Consider the following 27,560-nt stretch of genomic DNA (forward strand, 5'->3'; position numbering starts at 1 on the left):
AGCTTATTTTTGCTTTCAAGAGTTTTTCCTATTGGCCATTAATAAAAGACTCTCAAAAGACTTATTTCACTGAAAATTTAACTAAATGCCAGCGCTGAAAAATGTTTTACTAGGGTACGTACATTTCCCGAAAAAAGGGTGGGATGGTCATCAAAAAGGAAGGTTTATATTTGTTTTTTGTATATTTTTGTATTTATCTAGAGAATTTATGAATGAGCTAGATATTTTTCCTATGACTCTTATTGTTTACGTCTAAAGTATAGGCCATTGAGCTTAAAAATGAAAATCGAAAATGCAATTTTAAAAATTAAGGATTTCTTTCTTAAAATTCTATCTTTGTGTGTCTATAGGGTTAGGGGAAATATTGGAACAAAATTTAAGTAAACAAAAATACTTTTAGTATTTATCGATTCGACAAAGAAATTCCATACCATTAGTTCAATTGTTCTGAATTCAAGTAAAATAATGAGTTCTGATGATTATACTTTAAATAAAATCTGTTCTACTTTTTCCGGACACGTGGGTTTTTCGCTCGTGGTATTTGTCGCTCTTTGCGCCATTGTAGGTTTTAATGACTACCAGAGTCGAGGATAATTTGTATTTCTTTTGTCATGTATAGATATATTAGAGGGGGTTCTATAGTGTTACTAATAAAATTCACCATCATCATCTTTTATGTTCTTAGGTCTTCTACACGATTAAAGCAATTTAAACTTTTGCAAACATTCTTTCCTAGACTAGTACACAAAAACAAACAAAGCATAATCGCCACCGCAATCACTCCAGAAAAACTAAATTTGATGGTGTCAAATGTGGATTTCAAGATATGACCATTAGTTGTAGTCCATCCGAAGAGGTTTTGAATCATGGAATTTGCGGTCAGGAACAAAGTTATAATGACAGCAGTAGTGAGGAAGCAATTGGACCATCCTTTTTGTGGAGCAGATGCCATGAATTGTGGATCGTTCAAACAGATCAATAGACAGATAGAAAAGAAGGGGAGAAGACAACCATTGAACACCTAAATTAGATTCAAAGGTACTTCAATTAATGATAAAATCCATGAACATTATATAAACTTCAGTTGTTTAGTGTAGATAAGATAATTTTCCAGCTTATTTCTTACTTCAGATTGACGCACAAATCAGTTGTTGGAGAACGTTTTCAAGTAAGTAGGTTTTTATTATTTTCAAAATTTAACACCTGATGGCCTTATTAAGATCTTAGAAGCTATCAGTACGTATTCCTTGTGTCAAAATTAGTTTAGAAAATAAGAAAAAGCCTTACTTGAGCGACCAAGATGACTTTAACAGGTGGTGCATTTGCAGCGTTCACAATCACAGCTACGGATACCATTATGACCATCAAAGCACGTGCATATTTCTTGGGAAACAATCTTTCTTGACCTTCACTTTGGATTTGAATAACTTGCTCCCCTTCTTTTGTACCTTGATCCTGTTCCTTCTCTCCAGTGCTCTTATACTCCATTGCCGACTGCTCGTCATTTTCCGCATAAATATTGAAAACGCTTTCACAAGTCATCACTGATCCTAACGGGCACACTAACATGGAACTTAAAGCGGCTGCAATGAAGCCCAGACAAAATATCCAAAGACCAGCACCTCCAGTCAGATTTTCTACAGTACCAGACAAGTTGGCGATGGTGAATAACCCTTTCTGTAACTCTGTACCATCTCCAACAATCATGATTAGCACTGACACAATCAGAGTCATTACTGTTGAAAATGCAATCCCTCTTTGTGCTTGTGGAAGCGTTTTCCCTTCTGCCATCTGTCCACCTAAGAATAGGTTGAAGCCGATAGCAGTTGTTCCTACCAAGCTTAAAACAATGTTGGTGGATCCTGCTGGCATACTGATCGGCAGCAATCCTTTAGCGAATCGTGCACCATCTAAACCTATGGAAATGAAATAATGTGGTATAGAAAGAATTTTTGTCATCAAAATTAAGAACCATGTTTTCCATGTATGTCGTAATTGTTTATGCTTCACCACGGAAAGTGTGTTAGTAAGTAATAAGATTTCGAGGGGAAACAAGCATCAAGGTTTAACTTGCTAGAAGGTTATTGTTTACTGCACATACATAATTAATCTATGAGTCATGATTTGGCAAAGAATAATAGTTAAAGGACAAAAAGTGTCTTCCAATTAGCTGTTTTGAATTATAATCTCTTCTCAAGGCTTGTAACATGAGATAATAAAATTTACCTAGTTTAACGACAACTACCAGGAATAATATCACCATGGCAATCATAACTACACCAAGTCCTACTCCAAGTGAATCCGTTTTATCAGCCAATGAAATTGCGATGACAATGAAACCATACCCAAAACAAGCACCAACACGTAGTCCGACCGTATTTCCAGCACCGGGTAGTGCGTAGATGGCGGACATGCCACCTGCCCAGTTGTTGCATGAATAAAAAGTGTTTCCTATAGTATGAAAGAAAAGAAAATCAGCAGCTTTTAGACAGGCTGAGGAATTGAACAAGAACAGAACAAATCGGGAACTGGAGAAAAATGAATTGAAATAAATAATTGAAATAGTGCAATGACTTTTTGCCTTTTTGTCAATCGAATGAGCTTTAAACCGAGGTGACTAAACCTTTTTGAGGCAACTTACCAAGAAATACACAGACCGCCACCACCCAGCAAATAACGCCCACGCCCCATATCAGTCGACCATGTTTATATTTTGCTTGAAGACATTGACCAAGGCTTTTACCACTTTTTATTGTCAGTCTTGCTGTACCTAAAGGTGGATAATGATATTACGTACAGATAAAAGTTAGCAAAGTTAACAAGTAACTTGTCAATGTTCCGAGTGTAACGAAAGCTAAGAGGTTGGCATGGTTATTACTCCACCCTAAATTGAATAGAATAGATGATGTAAAAGAAACGTGTTTAGGTTAAATAACGTTTATCATTTTTGTCCATGCTCAAATTCTTTACCTTCCTGCAAAGTATATGAGAGAATGGAAGCGAAAATCAACGCCCAAATCAAGTTCAAATCAAATTCAGCACCGGCCCTTGCGCAAGTGACTACGGTTCCGGGCCCCACTGTACAAGCCGCCAACATGGTCCAGTATAGAAGGCTCACAATCTCTTTGAAAATCTTGTTATTCCTCATTTTGCTGCGTGTATGACTCTCCCCTCTGTTGCAGTTTTTAGTCTGTAAAAGCTGTTGACCCTCTGTAAAATTGCGCTCATTTTTATTGTTTTCCATATTTCAATCGCCACTTCATAAGTACTTCTCCGCCGCAGTATCATTTTTAGGGGACATATATCCAATTTCGAGGTAAATTTGTTATTGTTTTGTCAGCTTGCATATACATGATATATCTATCATATATTATCATAACTCGAGTAGTACATCTTTTCAACCGTCTTGTCAATTTGTACTAATGACTTCTTATTTATCAGACGTATCAGATCGTGTTATCAAAACACAACATCTCATGTTTAAAGTTTAAGACTGTTTATGTTTACTTGACGAATAAACTTTTAAATAAAATTAAAAACAGAGTGTAAAAGTACACAACAATCAGTTTTGACAAATTATCCACTAAACATTCACAAATTTCTTAAAGAACTAGTAAATTTTGGCTGGGGCTCAGCTTTCCTCATATCTTGCCAATTTTCAGGCCCGTCGGAGTTGAAAATAAACAGGAAAACCGGTTTTTTGACTGAGATAGATAACCAGCTGTTTGCTGTAATCTATTTGATTTCGATTTATCTTAATTTCTTCTTTGTTTACGTTGGAAAATTAGCCTTGCATTAACCTTACTTAAATTGTTCATCATCACATCGCAGATAAAAAGTGACTTTTCAAATTTTTGTATTACACCCCCTTCTCACAGGCCCGGTAGGATTTCAGCCAGTGGGGATAAAAGGGGACACCCCCTTTGTATTAGTTGGGCACCCTTGCAAGCTCATATAGAATCCGTCGGTCAATTGACGCGAAATTTGATCTGGTTTTTGATGCTATCAAAGACTCTCTTTTATGTTGGTGGTTGCCCAGAATCGATTTCAGAAATGTTTGTAAAAATGTCCTTCAATAAAAAAACGCGTCCGGCTTTTTACGCCCGACTGCCTAAAGCAGCTTCCATAAATAATGGAAATGGCTATAATTTACTGAAAGTCCCCGAGTTTGTTTTTAGATTTTCCCTCTGATTTTGTCCCATGAAAAGAAAGAGAAGCTTTGAATTTGTAGGATGGAGTATATTGCAAAAACATTCAAAAAACTTCTTGTCCCGCTCCAGCAATAGATGCACCTCCTGAACGAATTATTCATTTTTCAAAATTGATAAAATTATTTTCTAATTCGTAGACTCAAACGAAAATAACCTTACCTACAATCAGCTGCAAAAATAATGAGACATTTTGGCTCATTCGGGCCCCCCGCTCCCCCAATCAATGTTGCCTTGGTGGGACGTAATTTTGGCTACGGAAAATACTCGGATTCAACCAACATTGCCTTAGGGGGGAGGGGAACTCACCAGTCTCATGAATTTTTGCAGATGATTGTAGTTTATAAAACATAGTATGGTCGTCTAGATAACAAGAGTGCGGAAAAGAAATGTCAACACCAATACTATACATATACAAACTAACATAACACCAAGCTAACCAAAATATTAAAGTAAATACTATAGGTGCACCAAAAAAAAGTAAACAGGTTGGTCGAGATATTGTGAGCTTCAGGATTTAAATGTTTTATTCATTCTTTTTTTATAGTATAGAGAATGTTCTAACTTGAATTTTTAGCTATCATACATTAAATTTGAAAATGTAGTTCGAAAGTTATTTGAAAAAAACTGACTTTTTTTCCATGTCAAAATTTGAAAAAATCATTAAGAACAGCAATCACACTGTGAATAAGTCAAAATGACAAAAACACATTTTTATTTTTTTTTGTTTTTTTTTTTTTCTTATTTATATTTTGACAACAGTTTCTTCATCTTATTTGTACGTCATGAACATTTCCAGCACGAGCAAACTCAATGTAGAACATGTTAAGAACATTTTTAGGCTAAAAACTCAATTTTTGGATGTTCTTATAAAAAAGGTGTAATCTCAATATTCTTTCTGCCCTTATACTAAGTATCACGTGACAAAGAAGCACCGAAGGAATAAAAATAAATTCATCGATGAATACGGATACTACTTTAAAATGCGAATCTATAATGACGGGTACTCGTTCCAGTAAATATAAAAAGTGAAGTGAAGAAAATGGATTGCAATGATCGATAATTAAAGTTTCAAAAATGTTACTATTGTCATGAAAATATTTTTAATTGTGACAATTAAGTAAATCACCATGCATTCGTTTGACGTCGCACCGCTGATGATTTGAAATTCACCGCTGGTGCTGGTGCCAGTGCTGGTGCCGGGAATTGTTGCGGATCAGTATCTATGATGGTTTGTTTTAAGATTTCCTTCATGTCGTCAATCGCCGTGATTCGTGCCGTACGACGTTGACTTGTCACGATTTGACATGACGGTCTCGTGTTGTTGCTTCTCAACGTTTCGACCAATGATAAAAGTTTCTTTTGTTTTTCACCCAATAATTTGATCTTAGTGATTTTCTTTTCGTTGGAGCTCTCCAACTCTGCCAGTCTCTGTGCCATCGCCTCTTTTTCCTGTAAATCAAATGTAAAGTTGAATGAAGTTACTTGAAAGTCAATTTACAGATCATTATTTTCTCTGTCGTCTCTATAACTCGTTTTGTCAAGACAGTACTTGGGATCACAGACATATTAACGAACAGGTTTAAACTTGGTTGGATTTAAGAGCTCGCTGATTTCGTGTATTTGGTTGTCTTCTGCGAAATTATTTCAAGAAAAAAGAGTTGCGGGACAACAGATGAAAAATACTCTAGCGGTTGATGTGCTTAAATCTTCATTCTAAGGCTGCGAGTTCGAGCACTGCTCAAATCGACCATTGAGTAAGATACCTCTTGGGTCACTGATCACTTGAAGTAACACTCCAGGTGATAACGAACCTTGAGCATAAATCTATGATAAAAATGGGTTTGGGAACAAACCTTCAGTTCATCTTGGTAAGCTTCTTTGAACTTGGCCGCTTCTTTTTGAAGTTCTTGTATAGTTTTTAAGATTTCTGCATTTGGTATGTCAGCCATCTTATTTGTATGGATTATTTTGTCGACTTGGTCACGAAAAGCGTCGAAAGCTGCAGCGGCGAACATTACACAACATGGCAAAGATGGAATGAAAAGCAATTATTTTTCTGAACAACTTTTTTGAAATTTTCAAATTGACGTCAAATATTTTTCACTTTAAAACGTCAAATCATTTCGAATTCTCGCCTTTACCATTTAGACCTTCTCATACAAAGACAAAAATATCCAAGGATTACCAAGGGTTACCAAGTATATTTTTAGAAAACTGCTAAATGGGGCTGACGACTGACGTAAATCGATAGATTAAATGATTGAGTGATTCCGAAATAGTATATTGCTTTTGGAACAGTGTTCTACTTTTCCAAGTATCTTTGGAATAGATACAAATGGTATTTAAGGTGATTCCCTCGTGTTTCCCTTCCACTCACACTCTCTGGAAAACTATTTCGCTTATTTCCTGGAGGTCAGAGTGAAATATTTTTTAAGATTTTTTCAATATGCGAAAATCGTTTGACGACTGTAGACAGACGTCAGTAACAGTCTAGCCGCGTTTGATGGAAACATTGTCTCTCTCTCTATGTATTTGATAAGTGGATAATCATGTGTGTGTTTTGTTTGGCCATTTTTCACCTGTGAAACATTTTAATCGCGTGAGTGTTTGTCCTATTTCACTATTCATTGATGAAATGTATATTTTGTAAGAAAACACTGCCAGACTAACGTCATTTCTGCGGCTTCAAGTTTTTGAACTAAAAACCACAAGCATCGTATGAATACCAAATTAAATGATTAGCTTAACGAGTAAAGTCGGAGTAAAATTTTCTCTTAGGTTGATTTGACACTCGATTGTGAAAGTTTTTGACTATTTAAATTTTTCTTGACTAAAATAAATACTGACAATTTTTCGCCAAGATGTTCCTCGCTGTCAAGGACATAATCCAAGGAGACTGAATATTGAAATGTGCTGTCCGCGATAAAGAGGTTGGGTATAGTATCTTCAGCATCAATACTATTTAAAGGATTCGGATAGCTCACACCCTTCAATTTAGCTCACTCCTGGAAAAAATTGCTTTATTAGCCTTCTCCACCAAGTCCGCCAGATTTTTAGTGTGGTCCTGTTACAAAAATACAGGCTGTTTGTAGGAAAAAAATAAGATCTAGCTGAAACTTTCTCCAGACCTTCTCTATAGGATGCTTATATCTCAGGAAAAAATCCCCTAAAATCCCACTGGTGGAACATTCCTTTTTTGGGACATTTCTATTTTCTCCAGGCAAAATCCTAAGGGCGAAATTTTTTGAAAATTTCAAACTCATTTTTAGACATTATCAAGTATACCAATCGAAAGCTCTCGAAAAACTAATATAGAAGACTTTTAAACGGTTATAGCCGATTTCCTTACCTAACTCGAGAGATTTCATGCGCAAGTTCCACTTTTCGCCACATTTTGGTCTAAAATTGACCATATATAGCATCTTCTGCGTGAATTATCTTGAGTTAGGTAATGAAATTGGCTATACCCGTTTAAAAGTCTTCTATATAGTTTTTCGAGAGCTTTCGAATGGTATACTTGATAATGTCTGAAAATGAGTTTGAAATTTTCAAAAAATTTTGCCCTTAAGGTTTTGGCTGGAGAAAAAAGAAATGTCCCAAAAAAAGGATGCTCCACCAGTGGGATTTTAGGGGATTTTTTCCTGAGGCATAACCATCCTATAGAGAAGGTCTGGAGAAAGTTTCAGCTGGATCTATTTTTTTCCTTTAAATCATGCTAGACAACCCCACTATTTATCCATTGTCATTTTACTTTAAAGTCTGGCTCATAGAAATTGACTGCCCGTACTTTTTTTTTAAATTCATCTGGAGGTGGAAAGATATAGTTAAAAGCAATACCTCGCTGGAAAGGTAATTTTGAGCAGTTTGATATAAGCTTTTTTAATTTTGAAAATGAAGATGACGAATGAAGAAGAAAAATGTTTGAAAAATAGTACTGACTGGCAATTCTTTTGGAACAGATTTGGTTAATTTAGGTTAAAAACAATGAGAAACTTTCTTTTACTTAACCTAATTTCAAGTGACCAAAAAAATCTTTGAAATTGAAAGTAAAATCGTGCACGAAAGATAATGTTGGTATTTTAATTGACTTGCGTAAAATAAATAGTTTGAAGATTTGCGATTAAAACAGTTTGAAAATGCAGACAGTGTTGATTCTTTACTCCTATGTAAAAGGCGCTTTATCACTGGAGGATTTACATATTAACCTTTCAATTCTGCTGATGAAATAAAATCTAGACCGAAAGTACTGCTGATAATGATATGATAATAAACTAATTCTAAACTTTTCCTTTTTCAGGTTTTCATCCCGCTTCTTCTGGTTGACTATTTTGAGTCGTTGAATGGGTAAAATTATTACATTCTATAAGGTTTATTTTAGTTGAAATGTATGAAAGGTATAATTTGATCGGGCTTGACTTTGGAGAAAATTTATAGAACGATCTTACTGATACCTTGAAATAATAGTTAGGATACTTCGCTTTTTTGTTGGTTTAAATGCATTGCTCGTTCAGGATCTCATGCGGTGTATTCTTAAATATAGACTCTCTTCCCCCGCACCCTGATCATTAGTATTTTTGTAGCTATCAAATCGATTGTACCTACGCTTTTATCTTAGATTACTGTAATTAAAAAAATTCCTCAATTTTTTAGATTTTTTTTTGGAAAAACTCAAAAACCTTCATGAAATGTTAAGAAGATCCAGGAAAAAGACCAACTAATTCCCTGAAGATTGTGTTCGAGAATCCTTTATGTGGAGCCATGAGGAGCAGGTCGGTTATGGTATCCTTTTTTCTCTTAACATTCAATAAATTTCGTGAATTTTTGTTTTTCCTTGGTAAAAAAGATAGAAACGATTTTCATCGTGACTTTTTTTTCCGATCCGCCACCTTAACAAAACAAATAGGATCAAGCGAAAATCCTGTGCCAAAGGAAATAAAACGTCTTTTCTATTCAATCTTTTCGACGCATAGTAGAAGACAGTGAAATTCGTGTCGTCAAATAGCGTGCATCGTTTACTCCTTTCGTTTTTCGTTTCTCAAAAGCGCGACTGTTTAAAATAATCTTCACGAGATTCCCTGCTATTCTATCATGCCATAATGGTGATTCCCTTCCCCTCAATGTTCGTGTTGCATGCGTCAAGATGATTCCCTGACTCGTATAAAAAGAGAGCTACTTCCTCGATTGCTTAACTTTATTATCTCTGTTCCGTTGTACTTCTGAACTATATAACGAGTAGAGGAACAGCTTTTAATAACACTCGAGAGTTAAAAGTTGTCTTATATGAAAACGTTTGAAATTTTGTTTCAGAGCGAGAAAAGTCTTATTGAGTATGGAAAACTACTTCAAGACGGCAACTTGGGTCATGAAACATGATTGTTGGTTTCAGTATCTGCGTCAAAGTCATCAATTACAACAACAGCTCACTACTTATTTTCAAAGGTATGCTTGTCTTTTTTCTTTTGGAGGAGTTGCTGACCAGAGTAGATAAAGGGGTCGGTCGGAATTCTAAAGTGTGTTTTATTGTTGACTACTCCTACACCTACCTTCCAATCCCATAAGGAAGTTGTCATAAGAAATTGTTTACAATGGAGAAACTTTCGCCTTTTAATAATCACCCTAGTATATCTTTTTACCGGTACGCGAAGATTCTATTGGTTGTTTTCCAAGTAATAAGAATGGGCGTGCAATGGGGCGTATTGGTAATGATTTTTAATGAACCTTTCTTCGCCCACCATCATTGTTACGAAGAATCTCTACTCTTTTCCATGTCATCTTTTATTTACAGCAAAGTATATGTGTCTGTAGATTTTATTTCTTTCACATGGTTATTTAGGTGGTTTTACTTGAATATTATGATTTTATAAATTTTGCAACTTATTGAGTTACTTGCCTGTCAACGTGTTATAAGGCTTTGTTAAATAGCTGGCAACTGCGAACCTATACACCCCTGTCTCTTGATTGGTTATGATTATTTAATCAGTAGAGATAAAATGAAGGAATTAAATGTCAAAGAGGATGGTAAACAAATGTTTTGTGTTTAGTGGGAGTGGATTCTATTGTTTACAGCTAAAGGATTAGAAAAAAACTTTTAATGAAATTCCAAGGGATTGAAACTTCTTCGTTTATTTTTTCAAATGTTGAAGTATTTTTTACAGGGTAGGGTCTCACATGTGACATGGGGTGTTTCTATAGTATCGTTATATTGAAGAACTTTTTAATTCGATCCACCGTATTGCAATTTTAAGCGGGTTCTCGTCTTCTGGCGTTTGGACTGAAGAGCATATGAAATGCAAATAGATACTGCCCCAAAAATACCTGAAACTACTTATTTAAAAAGCAATTCCGATAGATCTTGGAGACTTAGAAAAGGTTTCTCTCCTTGACACGACCCAATGGGAAAAAAACCGATTCTATGCGGATCATTTCGGTGATATAAATCTTAACATGAGATACGTAGGTTCATAAATTGCAAAGTTAATCAGCCTATCTTTGAATTGGAAGAATTTAATTTTTACCCAAAGTTTACATTTCACTTTGTTTTTAATTTTCACCGTTTGTTTTGATTGGTGTTGTGAAAATTAAATGGCGAATGTTGTTGGATACCGAGTGCGGTGATTAAACCCGAAAATCTTGGCCGTCTGATATCTGACGGTAAAAATAAGTTCAGAATACAAGCTATCATTTGCTTTGAGGTTTGGAAATTTCAAATCTGAATCAAAAGTAGGTGTTCTTTGCATGTTTTTGGTTCCAAAAATGGGTTGAATTTGGTCTAGGTTCTGCAACAGTACTTAGTACTGTCTTTAAATGTTACGTAGATATGGATATTATGATGGTGGAATTCACAGACTGATAAGAGAAGGAGGGGAGATTATTTTGCACACCTTTTGTCTCGTGCAATGCAAGCTGGGAAAGATTTATCACAAAATCGCGTGTCATTCTTTAGGCACAAGTGTTTCAAAAAGAAATTTCATATTTTTCAAGTCACGCCAAACGAAATATACAAATACAAAAAAAAATTGAAAAATAATTGGATTTTCGTGTGTCGTATGGCAAACTTGTGCTGTCAACCTCCTGAACATCTTGTTTTCAAAATATTTTCGATTTCTTTTCTTGTTAGAAATTTATTCAAAATGTTCTCCCCACATTTTAACTCTTCATGACCACAGTACATTTTCACCAATGACCTTCCCTACCAGCCATCCGATACCAAGTCCCGTTTACACAGTTTGACCACAAATTATCGATTTGGCTCGATTATTAAATCATCCTGGAAGATTTGTAAATTTTGAACTTTGGTGGGCCTTCTTTTTCACTGTTCATTTTGATATCAAATCATTCTGTGTATATATTATAGTGTGTACATATTTCTTCCTTCATATTTACTTCGAATAAGCGTTTCCTTCTTTTAAACACCCCTCCTAAAAGCCAAAAAAACTAGTGATCATTACATTCGTCGATTGAATTACATTTGAAACACCAAAAAATATCCACATCCCTATTTTTCTGGAAGAACGCAGTTTTGGCTGATGTAAGTTTTGACTGGTATCCGGTCAGTAGTGAAAAGGAGTCATAGCATTCGGAAGCGGTGCGGAAGGTCCTGGGCTCATACCGCAAAGACTCCAAAAAGGTGCATGATACATCTCTGCTTGATGCTCAGCAATTAAAGAGAAGAAGCGATGGTAATTAGAGTAATCCAGGGAGGAGAGGTGCCTTCCCCTACCTTCTGGTATTGAAAGAGGAGTCATTGGATCGCCTCTTACCGCGGTCGCAGACTTACTAATTTTTGGATGGTCTTCATCATTTTCGATGAAAGTATAACGGGTGTTAGATGGAGCTACAACAGATTTGAAGAGAATTGGTTCAAGGCTTCTTTGGTCGTGTTGTTTTGGCGAGAAAATCAAAAAACTACCTAAAAATGGCGCGAAATCAATTTTTAAGCTTATGGGGGTATAATAATGTGTGAAAAACAACCTGATCACGAAAATTTAGCAGAAAAATTTAAGCCTTGAAGAAATAAATTGAAAAACTTTTTGACATAAACACAATGAAAAACGATTATGAGCATGCAGCACGAAACTTTTCGTTTTTTCATGTCACTGTTTAATACGGGAATAAGTAAAATCGTGTATTTTGTTTCAAATTTGTTTTCCCCTAATGATAGCGAAACAAAAAAAACGAACGAAAAGCATCAAGTCTTTAATCTCACACACTGTTCAGCTATTGTTTCTTTTGTGTTGTTGACCCACCTGAGGGAATCACCTTCTGCGCGCGTTCACTGCAAGCGATCGATTTCGTGCGCACGTCAAAGCTAGCGTGACCATTCAACGCCTGTTTGCTTTGTTTCAATCTTTCAAAATCTGCTTTTAATATTATAAACGAATCTTTGATTATTTTTATGTCACGAATTTCATGTGTTCAACATTTTTCCCAATTTTACTTTCTATTGCTCTCACTCTTTTATTCTTTCCATTTTCACAACTCAGGCAAATTGTTGTGTTCAACCGTTCAGAATTATATCTTTCTTTTGAACTTTATAACAAAGTTACTTTTTATCAATTTTTCATATCACGCCATCTATACATTTCTTATCATTGTTGATTTACTAACTTATCTTTTGATAATTGCTCGTTTGACCATGGTGGTTCACCTGTGGCCACTTCTACTAAATTCTTTTTCAAAAAAGCTTTTTTATTAAACTGTCTTTACCGCCAGCCGTCGGCGTTGTTGAAAAACAAAAACCTTGATCTCTTTCTTCTATTAGTATCCCGTTAGTGTAAATGTAAAAACGAGTAAGATCACAATCTGTCTTAACTTAAGTGAAATTATTTTTGGAACACAAAGTAAATTTAGCAAGATTAAATTAAAATCAAAAATTTCAGTCAATTTTATAACTTCAAAGTTTCCCCCATTTTTTCTTTTGTCGCACTCATCAATAGTTCGTGACATGATCGCATCCGTTGAATGACGATGCGTGTCAAACGCGATAGGATTTGAGAGTTGACCTTCCGGTGCGAGAGAGAGCATTCAAACCCTTCTCGTGAGGCGAGTAGCATATTGATTAAGTGCATACTTTCCATTCCACTGACAACATGTATCCCCTATGTTTGGCTTTCAAAAAAGTCTCTAACTTTGTACATGTCCACTTTGTAAACCCATAAAGTTGCTATGGCTTTTTAATTGGATTTGCTCAAACAAGTCTTTGAGGAAAATGCCCAAGTGGGGGTACTTGCGCAAAAGAAGTACGGGGATGTGCTGATGGACAGGGTGCCTTTTTCACCTGCATGTTTCCTAGGTAGGAAAACACCAAGATAGAAAATTAGTCCCTCTTAGGGGAATTTGGGGAAGATATGGAAGATTTTAGGTAAAGTGGAAAAGTTAGAGAACATTTTGAAATTTCAGTACCATAAAAACGAGTCTCACGTAGGTTCCATTTTTCGAACCTCAGTGGGACACGCCCGTCGGTCAGGAAGGATAGTACCCTTGCTTGAATCTTTTTTGTTCTCCTTCCAGTTATTTAACTTTAAGCAAGAACACATTCCGTAATCTTTAGAAAGACTGTTAAGACTATTACCCAAGCTAACATTACGTACTTGGTAAGAAATATACCCTAAAATCCAAACCTTTCAAAATCATAATCGTCATAAATTTCAAAATGTTCTCCGGCCGACCGATTTTTTCGAACTTTTATTTTTAAGGATTTTTCCACTAAGGCAGGTAGAGGGTGTTGTAACAATGGGGTATAAGGCCGATAAAAGGAGGGCGTTAACTAATTTCAAGAATAATAAAAATAGCTTCGCGCAATTGTTTGCGATGTTTCTGAAAATGAAAATCAACCTTTCTTCATTGTTTATAGCAAGGCGCCGGTTTTTATTATACCGATCTTGAGCAAGAAACAGAGTTTGCTACTATGATCGCGTTTATACTGATGATCTGAAAAGATTATCAAACAATAATTGCGAAGCGTTCTTCAAATCTCCCGTCGAAAATATTTCATTTAAATATGGAAATTGTTCAAAATGAGGCTTTATAAAGGGGTCATTATTTCCTCAAATAAGCGTCAAATTATCTGAAGACTTCTTTGAAATAGTGTCGACGCATGCGCGATGGCTGTTTGAACGGTAAAACACCGGTGAAAACGTTGCATACAATTTCTTCCCGTTCGTCCCCAAGATGAGCTTTATCTTCGAACATTGCTTCTTTTTATAATTTCGTGTTTTGTTTTCTTTCTTTTGACCCATGTCTTACTACCGCGCGGTGAAATTTTGGAATTATTTTTGTTCGATATTTTGGAAAATCTATTTATAGAGGAGTGAATCAAAAGATTTGATTTTTGATATTTTTAAACTTGGTATATTCTTTGACAATTCTTTTGGACGATGATAAGTATGGTCAACCATGTGAAAAATTCGAGGTAAAAATTTCTGTCCACTCTTTTTTATAAGAACCATTTTAGTTGAGGTTCAGCTCTTCTTAATTTCAGCCTCTTGTTGTTCTTATCTTGATCTTATTTTTTGAGCTTCGTTGTTTTTGCAAAATTGTACCTAGAATGAGATGCAGGGATGTAACTATGTAGTCGTATTTTTCTGTTTATAAATTCAAATCAAATCTGTTGTACGGTATGCAGTCGTGACTTGAATTGTTCATATTTCAGTGATACTTTTTGGGTCCTCTAGAGTTCTAGAATGGTGTTTAACTCCATGTGAATCTGAATACTCACTCTGATATTCTATACAAAAAAATACTCATCATCAGTTTTATACATGAAAAGGTTTGGGCTCTCTTTACTCTTTCCCTCTATGCAATCAGCAAAAGAATTTCGATGATATGCAACTGTAACGTAATACCAATTTTAATTTTTTTCTAAAACTTAAAACAAAAGTTCAAACTCTTTATTATAAAAGCATATCAAGTGAACTTTATTATATGATATATATTTTTCTTTCTCTTATGATTGTTTTTTATCATTCCTACTCATGTTGTAAAGCTTTGAGTAGAGGGAAAGCTTGCGTGACTCAAGGGGTGGCTTGTCACGCCATACTTCTTAACCGTTGTCTATCGAAGTTGGGTCAGATCATTCTAAGCGTTATGCATCTTAATGACGTCGATTTTTGCGCAAAAATTTGACCCCATAACCAATATTATTATTCGGGACGTCCCTTATGTTTAAAAGGTCAAATGAAAGAGATTGAACCCCCGTCTTTGGTTATGAAACAGTATCCTTCAACAATAGCTCGAAACTGCGTTGGTAGTTTTTCTCATAATTTGACTTTCTGATAAAATATCGAAAACGAGGTCACTCAAACATGGGGATTTGATACATGACATTGTGAAAGACAGAAATGAGGACTTGCTACTGGCTAACTCGTTTTAAAGACGCTCTCTGATTGGTCCGTTCCATCTACAGTTACGAAATGGAATGAATATGTCGCAAGACAAAAGTTGTAGTCGGAGGTTATGAATCAAAAATATTGAGATGAAAAGTGAAAAGACAGACGTTACACATGTATAAAAGTTCGTTGACTTCATCAATTTATAAACAACTTACAAGATAAAAAAGGTTTTTCTCTTCAAAACCAAGAAGGTTGGGAATGAAGACAGTTCGGAGGGTTTTAAGGGCAAGTTGACCTAGCCCAATGAATAAAGTTTTATTGAAATTGTACTTTTTCTTCAGGCATTCAGCTGCAATCACAAGCTACGATTATTTCCCAACGGCATCCAGTCACGTCAGTGTTGGAAGTCAACAATACCCTGGTGATTACAAGAAGCAGCCTAGCAGTTCAATGGAAGACTCCCCTGTAGTGTGTCTACCTCCACCTCTCATTGTCAACGAACGAGTGAGTAACAGTGACAAGTCTTCAGAGCTATCAGAAGAAAGACTATGCGCCATCTGCAGTGATCGGTCTACAGGCAGACACTATAAAGTTTATTCTTGTGAGGGGTGTAAGAATTTCTTTCGAAGAAGTGTCCGAAAAGATGTGAAATATGTCTGTCCGGCGTATGGAAAATGTCCGGTACATAAAGATCAACGAACTAGATGCAAAGCTTGCCGACTGAGAAAATGTTTGAAAGTTGGGATGAGGAAAGAAGGTTTGTCTTGAGTTTTCTTTCTTTATTTTGATGAGAAAACTTTTTTTAGTAAAAACCCAGGGTGAATATTATCTTTATTTTCGACCCATTGCTTTTTGATATTTCGCTTGCATTTAGGAATCATATTATTTTAAGGTCAAAGATAAGAAACAAAATTTGCTTATCAAGAAACAAAACCCAAACACCTGCAATACACACATCATACATTCTCACTTTTTCTAGGCTCTTTTGGGAAAGAAAACTCCGCAGAGTCTTTAGGGTACGTAGAAATTTCAAAATATTTAACAGCAAATTGTTGACTAAAATTTGAATGTTATTTTCTTGGACTTAGTTGGCAGGATGATGAATCTTAAGCTCGATTAGTTAAGGACTCCCTACTGTAGGAATAAGGTTGCACAAAATTTGACCCAGTTTGAAAAAAATATCAGGAAACTTTACCAAATATCAAATTAATTATAAATATTAACATGCTGTCACGTGAATTTTTTTAACAGAGAGCGAAGATAAAAGACTCAGCATTGATAATCAATGTTTTTAAAAATAGACGTTCTTAAAGCTTATCGAGGTTGTGTTATTTTTTAAATTTCTGCATGACATCGAGCCAAGGTCAGAAATTCATTAATTGTCCTGTCTCAATACAAATCAAATGTCAAAAAAAACTCCAAAGATGGTATCATAATCTAAAGAATTATATGCAAACCCGATTAGAATTTCTCGAAAGTCTTTTTCTCCTCTATTTTAATGATTGCGTTAGTGGTTTTTTTTACAGGGACAAATAAAAGTTATACTGTATACCAGTGTCTCACATAACTGACTATCAAAATATCTGATAACAATTTCTTTTGTTTAACCTTTCCCTATTGTCCTTTTCATCCAATCAAAATAAGTTTCTCATGAAAATCCAATCAGTTCAATGACATCACTTCTCTTCGAATTCAAGTTTTGGAAAGTCTCTCGGAACTCCTCTTTTTTCCTGGAAGATTGAGATATCTTTTTTTCATAAGAAGCCGTAAAATTTGGCTAAGATTTGGCTAATCCTATTATGATTGGGGTTTTTGGGAACGAGTGTTACTAACATTATATGTTCTCACTTTACTCACTTATTTAGTCAAATGGGTTTAATATCTTGTAGAGAATCTTCTTTCTCTAGAGTATTCAATACATAGTAGAGCTGTCAAATGGGCTTTTTCTTGGTCGCTTCTGAAATCTGACGTTAAAAACGGTCTTATCTGTCCTTAAAATTCTTCTTAAAAACATGTCTTTCAAAATTTTCTTCCCTTGCTTATTAGCTGTACAATGTGAACGCAAGCCATTGGTATTGACGCAACTCTCGGTACCGAGTATTGACGACAAAGTGAACCGAAACAAAACCATCGGTCTCGATTATCGAACGAGTTCCGACGAGAGCGATGACGACAAACGATCAGATTCGTTAACAAACAAAACATCTTCCACATCCAGTGAAAAAGATAACGCCCTTCTAAATGTTGTCATAGACAGGGTGGATGAAGAGGGTGGAAGGGCGCTTTTGAATTTAGCTCAAAGTTGCCAACGGAAACCGATTTCGATAGATAGTGATGAGAACTTGATGCAGTATTCAGAAATAGGAACCATCAAATCGGAATGTTCAGACGAAACACCCCCGTCATCTCACACCTCTTACCCGGCCTATACGGAAAAACCACCAGAAGTGCTCAGTCTAGCACATGGACGATTCCACCCATATAACCGTGCAACGTCCTTACCTTTTCGTAACGGTTTCACACCTAAACATAATGGGTGGACCCTGGATATGTCGACTATGTCCAAAAACAAAAACTTTGTCCTTGAGGCTCCTTCAATTTCCACAACTGATGTCGGCTATTTATACGAAATTTCAACTCGATTATTATTCGCCACTCTAGACTGGGTACAAACGTTAGAACCTTTTCAAAAACTCTGCAAAGTAGACCAATTTACATTACTGTTAAATAAATGGCATTCTTTATTCATCCTTGGTATGGCACAATCTTCACCAATGTTTCCGATATCAACAATGTTGTTTTTGGCGAACACTGGTCATGAACCACACTCTGATCAAACCAACACACATCTACCATGGAGCACGTTCTTGAAATTGAAAGATGTGATAATGAATGGATTCGTGGAATGCAAAATATCGACGGAGATTTATAATTGCATGAAGATTATCGCTCTTTTTGATCCGGGTAAGATTTCATTCTTTGATAGTTGTGAGAAAGACGTGTGCACCCATTTCTACACCCCTTTCTCACAGACATAGTAGAATTCTCAATTTCAGTTGAGCTAGAATTTGACAATGTATATATGTCTGTCCGAAAACTTTGGGGGCAGGCTTGAGACTTTAAAGATGGTCGGATTTGGCTGAAATTTAGCACACTTGTTACTTGACTGAATATCTGGGGGTGTCTTTTTTATTTTTTGAAAGTTTTCATTTATATGGGCGTGGTCATGAGTTTTAGCTCCAAAACATGGCTGAAACTTTGGGGGTAGGCTTGAGATTTGATTAGGTTTCGGCTGAAATTTGGCCCACTTGTTCATTGGGGGAAATGGGATTTTTCATTTTTTGAAAATCTTTGGAAAAAATGGAGTATAATTTTCCACTGGGGAAGATATTTTGGCCAATTTTTCGAGAAGGAAGGGGTCCCACCGGGTCTGTGAGAAGGGTTGTATATTTCTGATGTCTCAGAAAGCTAGTTGAGTTCACAATGATCACTATAAACTAACAGAGAGTCTCACCACAGCTATTTTAGCTAGATTAAATTTTACTATTCCACTGGAGAGAGCGCTATTCAGAAACTACAAGGAAACTACTTTGGATTTTGAATTTCTATCAAAAAATTTATTACGTTGAATGGCCACCTAAGGGAACCAATTTTTTACGGTCTAGTCCATTTTCCTGGCTCCCAGAGAAAATTGAAATGCTTTTTTTACCTCTATTAATTTAGAAAGTATTTACTGTAATTTAGATTTAAGAAAGACTGGAAAATAGATGTCTGCATCGTAACCACCTTTTGTTTTGGGAAGTCAGGGAATCCCTTTTCGTTCTTAATTTTCCATCATGACATATTCACGACAGACTTAATTAATTCACCGTTTACATTGTGAAAAGAAAACGTCATTTTAAGCTGTAAGCTCATCAGTGCACGCAAGTCACAAACAATACAACAGAAACAGTAGGAAACGAGCTCACGAGACACTTCATGTGCTTATATATACCGAGTTCAACGGATTTAATGATGAAAAGAATACAAGAATAAAATGAAGTAACGAAATTCGTGAGTTCAACATGGGCTTGAAATTTCACGAAATCGACCTAAGTCTTTTTCTTGACTTCCTTTTGAACAGTGAGAAATCCCCATTCATTTCCACTAGGTCTGCGGGCTTCACTTTCAAGCATTTTATTCTCCATGCTCACTCGAAACACAGTCTTATGTACTGGAGATTTTGAAAACTTAAACTGTGAACACTGATAACCCTGATAGCCTTCTCACCCAAAAAGGCCAGATCTCTTAAAGAGCGAGATTGAAGTTTTACTTGCTATTCTACTCGAAGTCATCAAGAGCAGCCACCGGCTAGAAAACACAAAATAACTGTTCAGAAGCGTTCCCAGGTCTGGAAAAAACATCTGTTATTTTGACTTTTGCTTCCTGGAAAAGTACATCTGTTATTTGAGAAAATTTTAGCTCCTGGAAAAAATATCTGTTCGATGAGGAAATTCGGGCTCTTGGAAAAATGCATGTGTTTTATACAAATTGATCCTGGAAATAAAGTAATTTTTTTCTGTTTTTGCTTCCCAAAATGTTCTTACTGGAAAAATATATGTGTTCTTTTTCATGATTACTCCTGGATTTTGCTAATGCAACAGAGTTCTGCTGGAAAATTTGATGTGTTCTTTTTTTAAACGCTCCTGGATTTTCCGAACAGATATTTTAATGAAATTGGTGCTTGTCCTTTTGATAAAATTCACACCCTCCTAGATTTTCATATCTGTTCCCTAAGCAAATTGTTCCTGGATTTTCTCCTTAAAATCTCTATCCTGGAAAAATAGTACAGATATTTGAGAAATATCCGTCGTTGGCTGCTCTTGAGTCATATCCAAAGGGGGAAAAGTAAAATTTCTCAAAAAAGAAAAGAAAACGCGAATCTCTAATAACTGATAAACTTTCAATCTTTTCAGGGATAATTTTACTTCAATGATTATATAATGAGTCTGAAACTTTGCGTGACTCCCACTCCATAATATATCTCCCTTTATTTATTTTCAGAAATCCCTGGCCTTGGGGACCGAGAATTCACCCGCCGCACATGCGCACACTCACGACAATTATTGGAAGATCTTTTCGAAAATAATCAGAATCAAAAAGACTCGATGGATATTGATAAGATGAACTTGAATCAACAACGTATGTTTAAAGTTTTAGAATGTGTGAACACGATACGTAAAGTTGAAGTGACTGATACTTTCTTTGTACCCATATTGAGACAGACCTCTATTGAGTACATCATACAAAAGGTTTTGAATGCAGAGAAAGATTGAGCGGAGAATATTAATCCACGTTTTGGCTGGCAACTGCAATAGCAAATATATAATAGTAAAATAGCAAAAAACAAAAAACTAAACTATGAATAAAATAAAACCAACTTTGATCCTCAGACAAGATATACAGGGTTCTGCGTTATGCGTTATGCCAAGATATACTTGAGGATTAGTATTAATCCAGAAGTTTTCCTGTGTTTGGCACTAAATGGGACAAAAGATTGAGTTTTTCATTTTTAGAAAAACTTGATGGGTTGGAAACCCATAGAGAGCGAATTAGCTGTTGAAAATTTTTTTTCTGTTTTACTATGTTAAAAACGAAATTTTCAAAACATAATTTTGGGATATTATTATTATTGTAAAAATTTAGTGTGTTATTTGTATATTATATGATTATATATTATCAAATCAAATCTATCAAAACTTTTAAAACATATACCATCAAAAGTTTCAAATATTTTGTTTCTAGTGTAATGAGTCGTACATTTACGGCGATTTTTGGGATTTCTGAGATTTTTTGGGGGTTTGTAGTATGTATATTGGAACTTTTTAAAGGGGTTTTGAAATTTACGGCTGAAGGTGATTGTAAAAAAATCTTTTAATATATTAAGTTGAAATATGTACAATATACTTGGCAACTCAGCTAAAATGAAAAATATAAGCAGTTATTTGAAAGGTCTTTACACCCCTTTTTAGTAGGGGGAATTTTGTTCGATTTTTTGGAATCGCTTGACTGTTTTGTTAGAAGCACTTGTTATACATTTTTGGAAAGCTAAGGGGTAGGGGAATCGAAATTAATATGTTTCCAATTTTTTTCGGACACTTTGGTGTGATTTTCGGACAAATATGACGGTCTCAGGCAAAAATCATAGGGTTAAAAATTAATGAAAATTTTAGCTCGAGAAAACGGAGACCTGTTGTATATTTTTGGAAAGCTCTCAAAAAAATAAGATTAGAGATATATTGCAAGTATAGGTGATTTCTGTACCTAACTCGAGATATTAACCCTTGAAAACCGTGTTTTTCAGCCAGAAACAGCTATTTTGTCCAGTTTTTGCGCTTTTTGAAGCTCAATATCTCGAGTTAGGTACTGAAATCACTTATACTTGCAATATATCTCTAATCCTAATTTTTTGAGAGCTTTCCAAAAATATACAACAGGTCTCCGTTTTCTCGAGCTAAAATTTTCATTAATTTTTTAACCCATGATTTTTGCCTGAGACCGTCATATTTGTCCGAAAATCACACCAAAGTGTCCGAAAAAAAATTGGAAACATATTAATTTCGATTCCCCTACCCCTTAGCTTTCCAAAAATGTATAACAAGTGCTTCTAACAAAACAGTCGAGCGATTTTACAAAATGCCCTCTACTATTTCAAAGTTTTCACGGTTATTTTCAAATGGTTTGTCAATTTTTTTCTTTTCCGAGTTTTGTTTAAACTTCATGATGAGGTCATCGCGTAAGTACTGATTTTGTTAAGGGGTTTTTGTCGTGAGCCTTTAGCACGCTATATAGAGAGCATCGTCTTGCATTTCAACGTGAATCGGTAAGCGAAGAAAATTTTCAGATTTTCGATTGGAGTAATATTTTGTAGATGAAAGGAAACTAAAATCAAGTTGAGACAGTGATGATCCTTTAATGAAATTGGGGAGTTTGGTCTGAACTTTTGGTGATGTTTCTTTTTGGCCCAGCAGCGCAGCGTAGTGGGCCTTTCATCTGCACAGTGCCCGTACGTTTGTTAGTTAGTTACGCAAAGCAATTAGGCGGTGTTCCGAGAGAGTACATATATTTTCCAGGCTAAACTCAGCGCTATAATGTAAAGGGATCGACAGGGATCGTCATAGTCAATGTTGTCTGTCGGCTAGCATACAATTATCTATCCTCTAGCAAAGCCGAGCAAAGCCATATGTTGATATATGGCTGAAGACCGTATCTTGTTATTGTCTGTATTTCGTATAGTCTACCACCTACATAGACTATCTTCAACTCAACGTGGAGTGTTCAACGTGAGCTCTTTTTCTCTCAAAGACTGAGAAGTAAAAAGGATAAATCAAGATTTTGCTGTCACTGACTGCTGCTGCCATTCATAAAGGTAAATCTCTATTGTGTGCTCCAGTAGTATCATAAGAATATTGGCCTTTTGCAACAAGACACTCTTGGAAATACAAAAAATCTGCAAGGTTAATTCTCAAATTAAGGGCTAGGTAGGGTAAGAATCAGGCAATTCCACTTATACAAAAAGTGCAGCGCAGGTCACTATTGGGTCGTTTGGCGTCTGCTTTTATTTTGAAAACAGCTATTCTATCGATTACGTCGGTCGGTCGGTCGGTCGGTCGATACTCAAAACCAGACGGATCTCAATCAAACGGAACCGATGATCGAGCCAATTGAACCAGATCGAACGCAATCGAACGATTAAAATTGATTGGCCTTTTGCAACAAGACATTCTCAAATTAAGGGCTAGGTAGGAGGGGTAAGAATCAGGCAATTTCACTTACAAAAAATGCAGCGCAGGTCACTATCGGGTTGTCTGGCGTATGCTTTGATTTTGGAAAACAGCTATTCTATCTATTACTTCCGTCTGCCAATAATAGGGTCGGTCGGTTGATACTCGAAACCAGACGATCTCAATCGAACAGAACCGATGATTGAGCCAGATCGAACGCAAGCGAACGATTAAAATTAGATTGTTGAACGCAATCGAATCTCAATCGAATATTAGGCCGATGGAATTTAATGTTATGTTTACCGTCGTAAGCCGCCCGCATGTCAAAAAAACTGCCGCGCCAAGTTGCCATTATTTTGTTATTTTGGCGCTTCATCAAGCAGTTACATCAAAATGCCTCGAAAATGTCAATATGAAAATTGCGTAATCAGAGAACGTATGTCTCGCTCATTATTAAAAGGCCGACACAAACTTTCAATAATTGGATTGTGACATCGAGTTAAGTCTCTTTTGTTAAGTCACCAGGGGGTAAATAAAACAGACTTTGATACATTTATCGTTCGTTTCAACTTGACCATTTGTTTAAAACTCAGCCTCCTAAATATTTGGGGTAGGTAAAATATGTACAAAGAAATTCATACTTTTCCAACCCGGCCAATCTTTAAAAAAGAAGCGAACAATAAAATGTAATTACCCTTTCCAAATAAACCTCTTCGGTGGCGAGCGTAGTCTACTCTGACGTAATTGTAAAATTTATGTAATGGGAGTTTGACATAGTAATGTAATGTTGTTTGGGGAATTATGAAGTTCTCTGGGATTTCGATTGCATTTATTCAGGTTGATTTTTTATGACTTCTAATGGAACTTTTTCTAACGAGTTTGATTACTCTGTTCTCACACTTATGTCTTTTTTTTCGCGTCCTTTTCCGTGATTACTTTTATTTATATTTTTAAAGACTGGTAAAAAGGCATATTGATGTAACTGTCAAGATTTTGAAAGATCAAAACAAACGGTCCGGCAAATATCCGTTTAAAAACGAACCCGTACGGCCCTACCATCTCATCTACCAAAAGTGCGCTTCTTTGATTTTTATAATTATGGAGATAATTTTTTTGCTCGCAACTTATTGAGAATTACCGTAAGTTGGTCTAATGTCGACATCCGTCTTCTAATTTCGACATCCTTATTTAAAGATATGAATGATAGGAAGGTCGGAATCGCTGATTGAAACTTATTTTTTTGCCAAGCAATCAGTTGAGGAGTCCATCAGTGATTCCGACCTTCCTATCATTCCTATCTCTAAAGAAGGATGTCGAAATTAGAAGAGGGATGTCGACATTTCATTAGACCAACTTACGGTATCTCCCTAAAATAATGAATAATGAATAATGAAAACTTGGCCGCATCGAATTCTGAAGATCGTCATTACGATAAACATATCATTAAATTCCATCAACCTTGTTCGATTGAGATTCTATTGGGTTCGATTGCATTCGATTCAATGACTCGAACAAAAATCTCAATCAAACGAATCAAATATTACCTAGAATTCGGTCGTTGGATTGAGATTCAATTGCGTTCGACAATCGAATTTCAATTCCGTTTGATTGAGATCGTCTGGTCGAAATGGAGAAAAATTTTTTACTTGAGGTAGCAAAAACTTGAAATTCACCAATTTCAGTTCTAACCAAAATTGATTCTTGCCGTCAATCATTAAAAAAAGGTGATAGAAAGGGAAGATTTGCCTGGCCATCCGCCAAAATAAGTTCTTGTCAAAATTTAAAATATATTCATTCACCAAAATTCGTTCTCACAAAGATAAAAATTTTTGCTGACTTTAGTTGTTACCTTGAGTTACCTTGAGCTTGTTTCGTAATATCTTTACGCATCCATCCTGTGAGGACCGATGTAAATTTTCATATTGATGATGCTGTTTGTTTCAGCTCGTCTCATCATAGTGTAGCCAGTCACGAGTGGCTTGTCGGGAACTTTAAAAAGATATTTATCCAGCTCAGTTTTGAATTTCAATTTCTTGCACCCAGTGAGATCCCTCAGACGTTTTGTTTGCCAAATTAAGTTTTTGCCAAAAAATGTTCCCTTAAAGGTATTACTCCAAGCCATGCCTAATGATTGTACTTTTTGTTAATAAGAATCATATTTGTTTTTCTTTTTGAACAGTTTTGGACCATCATCCATATACATCAAGACTGTTATCGTACATCATATCCAGACTGATTGGTTCCCACTGATTGATTGATACCCAAATCTTAAGGTGAGTTTGAATTTGATTTTCTTCAGGATTTATCATTGAAAGGCTTAAGAACCTAATGACCTAAGTGAAAATCAAGTTGTGTATTACCATTTACTGCAAAATCTTTGTGAGGTTGGGGGAAGTGTGGTAAAGAGAAGCCCATTGTTGGTTATAGTCTAGAGAAGGATTTCTTTTTTTGATTCGTAATTTTTTGTCCTTTTTGTTTGAAACTTTTAAAGGGATAACCAGATAAAATATGAAAATTGGCTAAAAGATTCTTTCCACGGTCCTTAGTAAGCCCTCCAAATATTTTTGAGAAATAACATTCCAGATTCAAGATATGACAATTAGAAATCTCAGTTTTTCGTACCTCACACGTACCTCACGTTGAAAATTCTATTGTTTTTCCAGCAGAAATTAAAAATTAAAAACCTAAATATTTCGACTTTGAAAACCCAATTAGCCTGTAAAATTTGGAGGTTTTGCTAAGGATTATGGAAGGAATCTTTGGGCTGAATTTTATTTTTTATCTGGTTATCCCTTTAAGGTAGCTGCCCTGGAAATGAGATTTTCACTTGCATTTGTAAAACATCATGATCAGATTTCATCTCGGGTTCTTTATGTTGTGCGAAAAAATTGTGACCTACAAATGCTTGCACGCCTCAATTTTCAACAAAAAGCAAGTGTCTTCCTAACGGGTGGACATAATTATGAAAGTCTTCCAAAACAACTTGGAACAAGCTTACGCTGCACTTGAGCTTTACGATTTATGAACATGGTAGTATACTCCAGTTGAACGCGACTGTTTGCGTAATTTCGTTTTTGTTTTTATTTTTCAGGGTTCATCATTCAGTGTATGGCTACTCTGGTCAATCTGGATTTACATTAAATAGCTTGGTTATACAAAGCTAACTTGGATTTACACAGTTAACTCAGATTTAAAGGATTCCCCTCGATTCACTTGGCTCACCAGAATACACTTGGAATACTTTGTTTTACTCAGTTTATTTGTTTTTACACGGCTCAATTGATACTACTCGGCCCACTTGATATTACTCGGCTCACTTGATATTACTCAGCTCACTTGATATTACTCGGCTCACTTGATATTACTCGGCTAACTTGATAATACTCGGCTCACTTGATACTACTCAGCTCACTTGATACTACTCAGCTAACTTGATATTATTCGGCTAACTTGATATTACTCGGCTAACTTGATATTACTCAGCTAACTTGACACTACTCAGCTAACTTGATATTACTCGACTAACTTGATAGTACTCGGCTCACTTGATTCAATAGCATACCGCAGTGAATCTAAAAATAGACATTGATTTTTCTGTTTGACCGAAATTCAATCCCATCACCCTTCGCGTTAACTACGCCTGCATGCAAATTACACTCAACTACAAAGAAAAAGTAATGACTTTCACGACTTTTTAATCAAGACGAAAAGGATTGTGGGATTGATTTTCGGTCAAGTGTTAAAAGTAATAATTATGACGTTTGCATAACGGTGTGCTATTAACTTGTGTTTCATTTGGGTAACTCAGATTCCCGAGGCTAACCCGGAATTTATGATTTTTTTTGACATTTCATTGTTTACCACTTACTTGCTCAGCTTTTTTAACTTATTAAACAAGAGCCACAAAGATGTGGTTAAATATTTCCTCCAATAGCTCAGAGCATAGATTGTAGTCGCAGTCGAACCCCACAGATTATCTTAAAGCCCCAACTTTATTAAAGCCTTTATATTAAGCAATATCCGATGCAAAACAAAATATAACCATATTCCTGCTAAAATTTGTCGTTATTTCATAGACATGCTCACAGATGATATAAGTCTAAAAACTTGTTAAAAAATTGCATGCAAATGATAACCATTTTAACACAAAAATAAATGTATTTTATTCAACTAATATTGGTTTTTACCTTCATTAAGGAAATAAAATCTTAGATTTACAAGTTGATATTATTCTAAGACTCATCTGATTAAGAAAG

General features: G+C 35.6%; 3 protein-coding genes and 1 long non-coding RNA gene across 6 annotated transcripts; 2 read left to right on the top strand and 2 right to left on the bottom strand.

The window, feature by feature from the left end:
• Nucleotides 1-298: 298 nt before the first annotated feature.
• On the bottom strand, nt 299-3,397 carry LOC136800155 (divalent metal cation transporter MntH-like). Its single transcript, XM_067056768.1, has 5 exons — nt 2,971-3,397; nt 2,642-2,770; nt 2,227-2,451; nt 1,288-1,916; nt 299-1,021 (listed from the first exon to the last, which is right to left on the bottom strand). The coding sequence occupies exons 1-5, from the start codon at nt 3,242-3,244 to the stop codon at nt 674-676; spliced, it is 1,605 nt and encodes a 534-aa protein (XP_066912869.1). The 5' UTR covers nt 3,245-3,397; the 3' UTR covers nt 299-673.
• On the top strand, nt 955-8,990 carry LOC136800156 (uncharacterized). The gene is made up of 4 exons (XR_010845677.1): nt 955-1,038; nt 1,132-1,168; nt 8,509-8,555; nt 8,862-8,990. It is a non-coding gene; the product is annotated as an uncharacterized lncRNA (long non-coding RNA).
• Nucleotides 5,237-6,376, bottom strand: LOC136800054 (uncharacterized). Its single transcript, XM_067056671.1, has 2 exons — nt 6,065-6,376; nt 5,237-5,660 (listed from the first exon to the last, which is right to left on the bottom strand). Exons 1-2 carry the CDS (start codon nt 6,224-6,226, stop codon nt 5,334-5,336), a joined length of 489 nt encoding a protein of 162 aa, XP_066912772.1. The 5' UTR covers nt 6,227-6,376; the 3' UTR covers nt 5,237-5,333.
• A 408-nt stretch (nt 8,991-9,398) lies between the features above and the next one.
• On the top strand, nt 9,399-21,292 carry LOC136800157 (nuclear receptor subfamily 2 group C member 1-like). 3 transcript variants are annotated; one of them, XM_067056769.1, is made up of 4 exons: nt 9,399-9,650; nt 15,883-16,298; nt 17,588-18,505; nt 20,585-21,292. In XM_067056769.1, exons 1-4 carry the CDS (start codon nt 9,541-9,543, stop codon nt 20,854-20,856), a joined length of 1,716 nt encoding a protein of 571 aa, XP_066912870.1. In that variant the 5' UTR covers nt 9,399-9,540; the 3' UTR covers nt 20,857-21,292. The 3 variants fall into 3 exon arrangements, with proteins under 3 accessions (XP_066912870.1, XP_066912871.1, XP_066912873.1); XM_067056770.1 differs by lacking the exon at nt 9,399-9,650 and adding an exon at nt 14,500-14,622; XM_067056772.1 differs by lacking the exon at nt 9,399-9,650 and adding an exon at nt 15,487-15,722.
• Nucleotides 21,293-27,560: the final 6,268 nt, after the last annotated feature.

Source organism: Clytia hemisphaerica, unplaced genomic scaffold (assembly GCF_902728285.1).
Source record: "Clytia hemisphaerica strain Z4C2 unplaced genomic scaffold, Clytia hemisphaerica genome assembly, whole genome shotgun sequence".
NCBI classification, from domain to species: Eukaryota; Metazoa; Cnidaria; class Hydrozoa; order Leptothecata; family Clytiidae; genus Clytia; species Clytia hemisphaerica.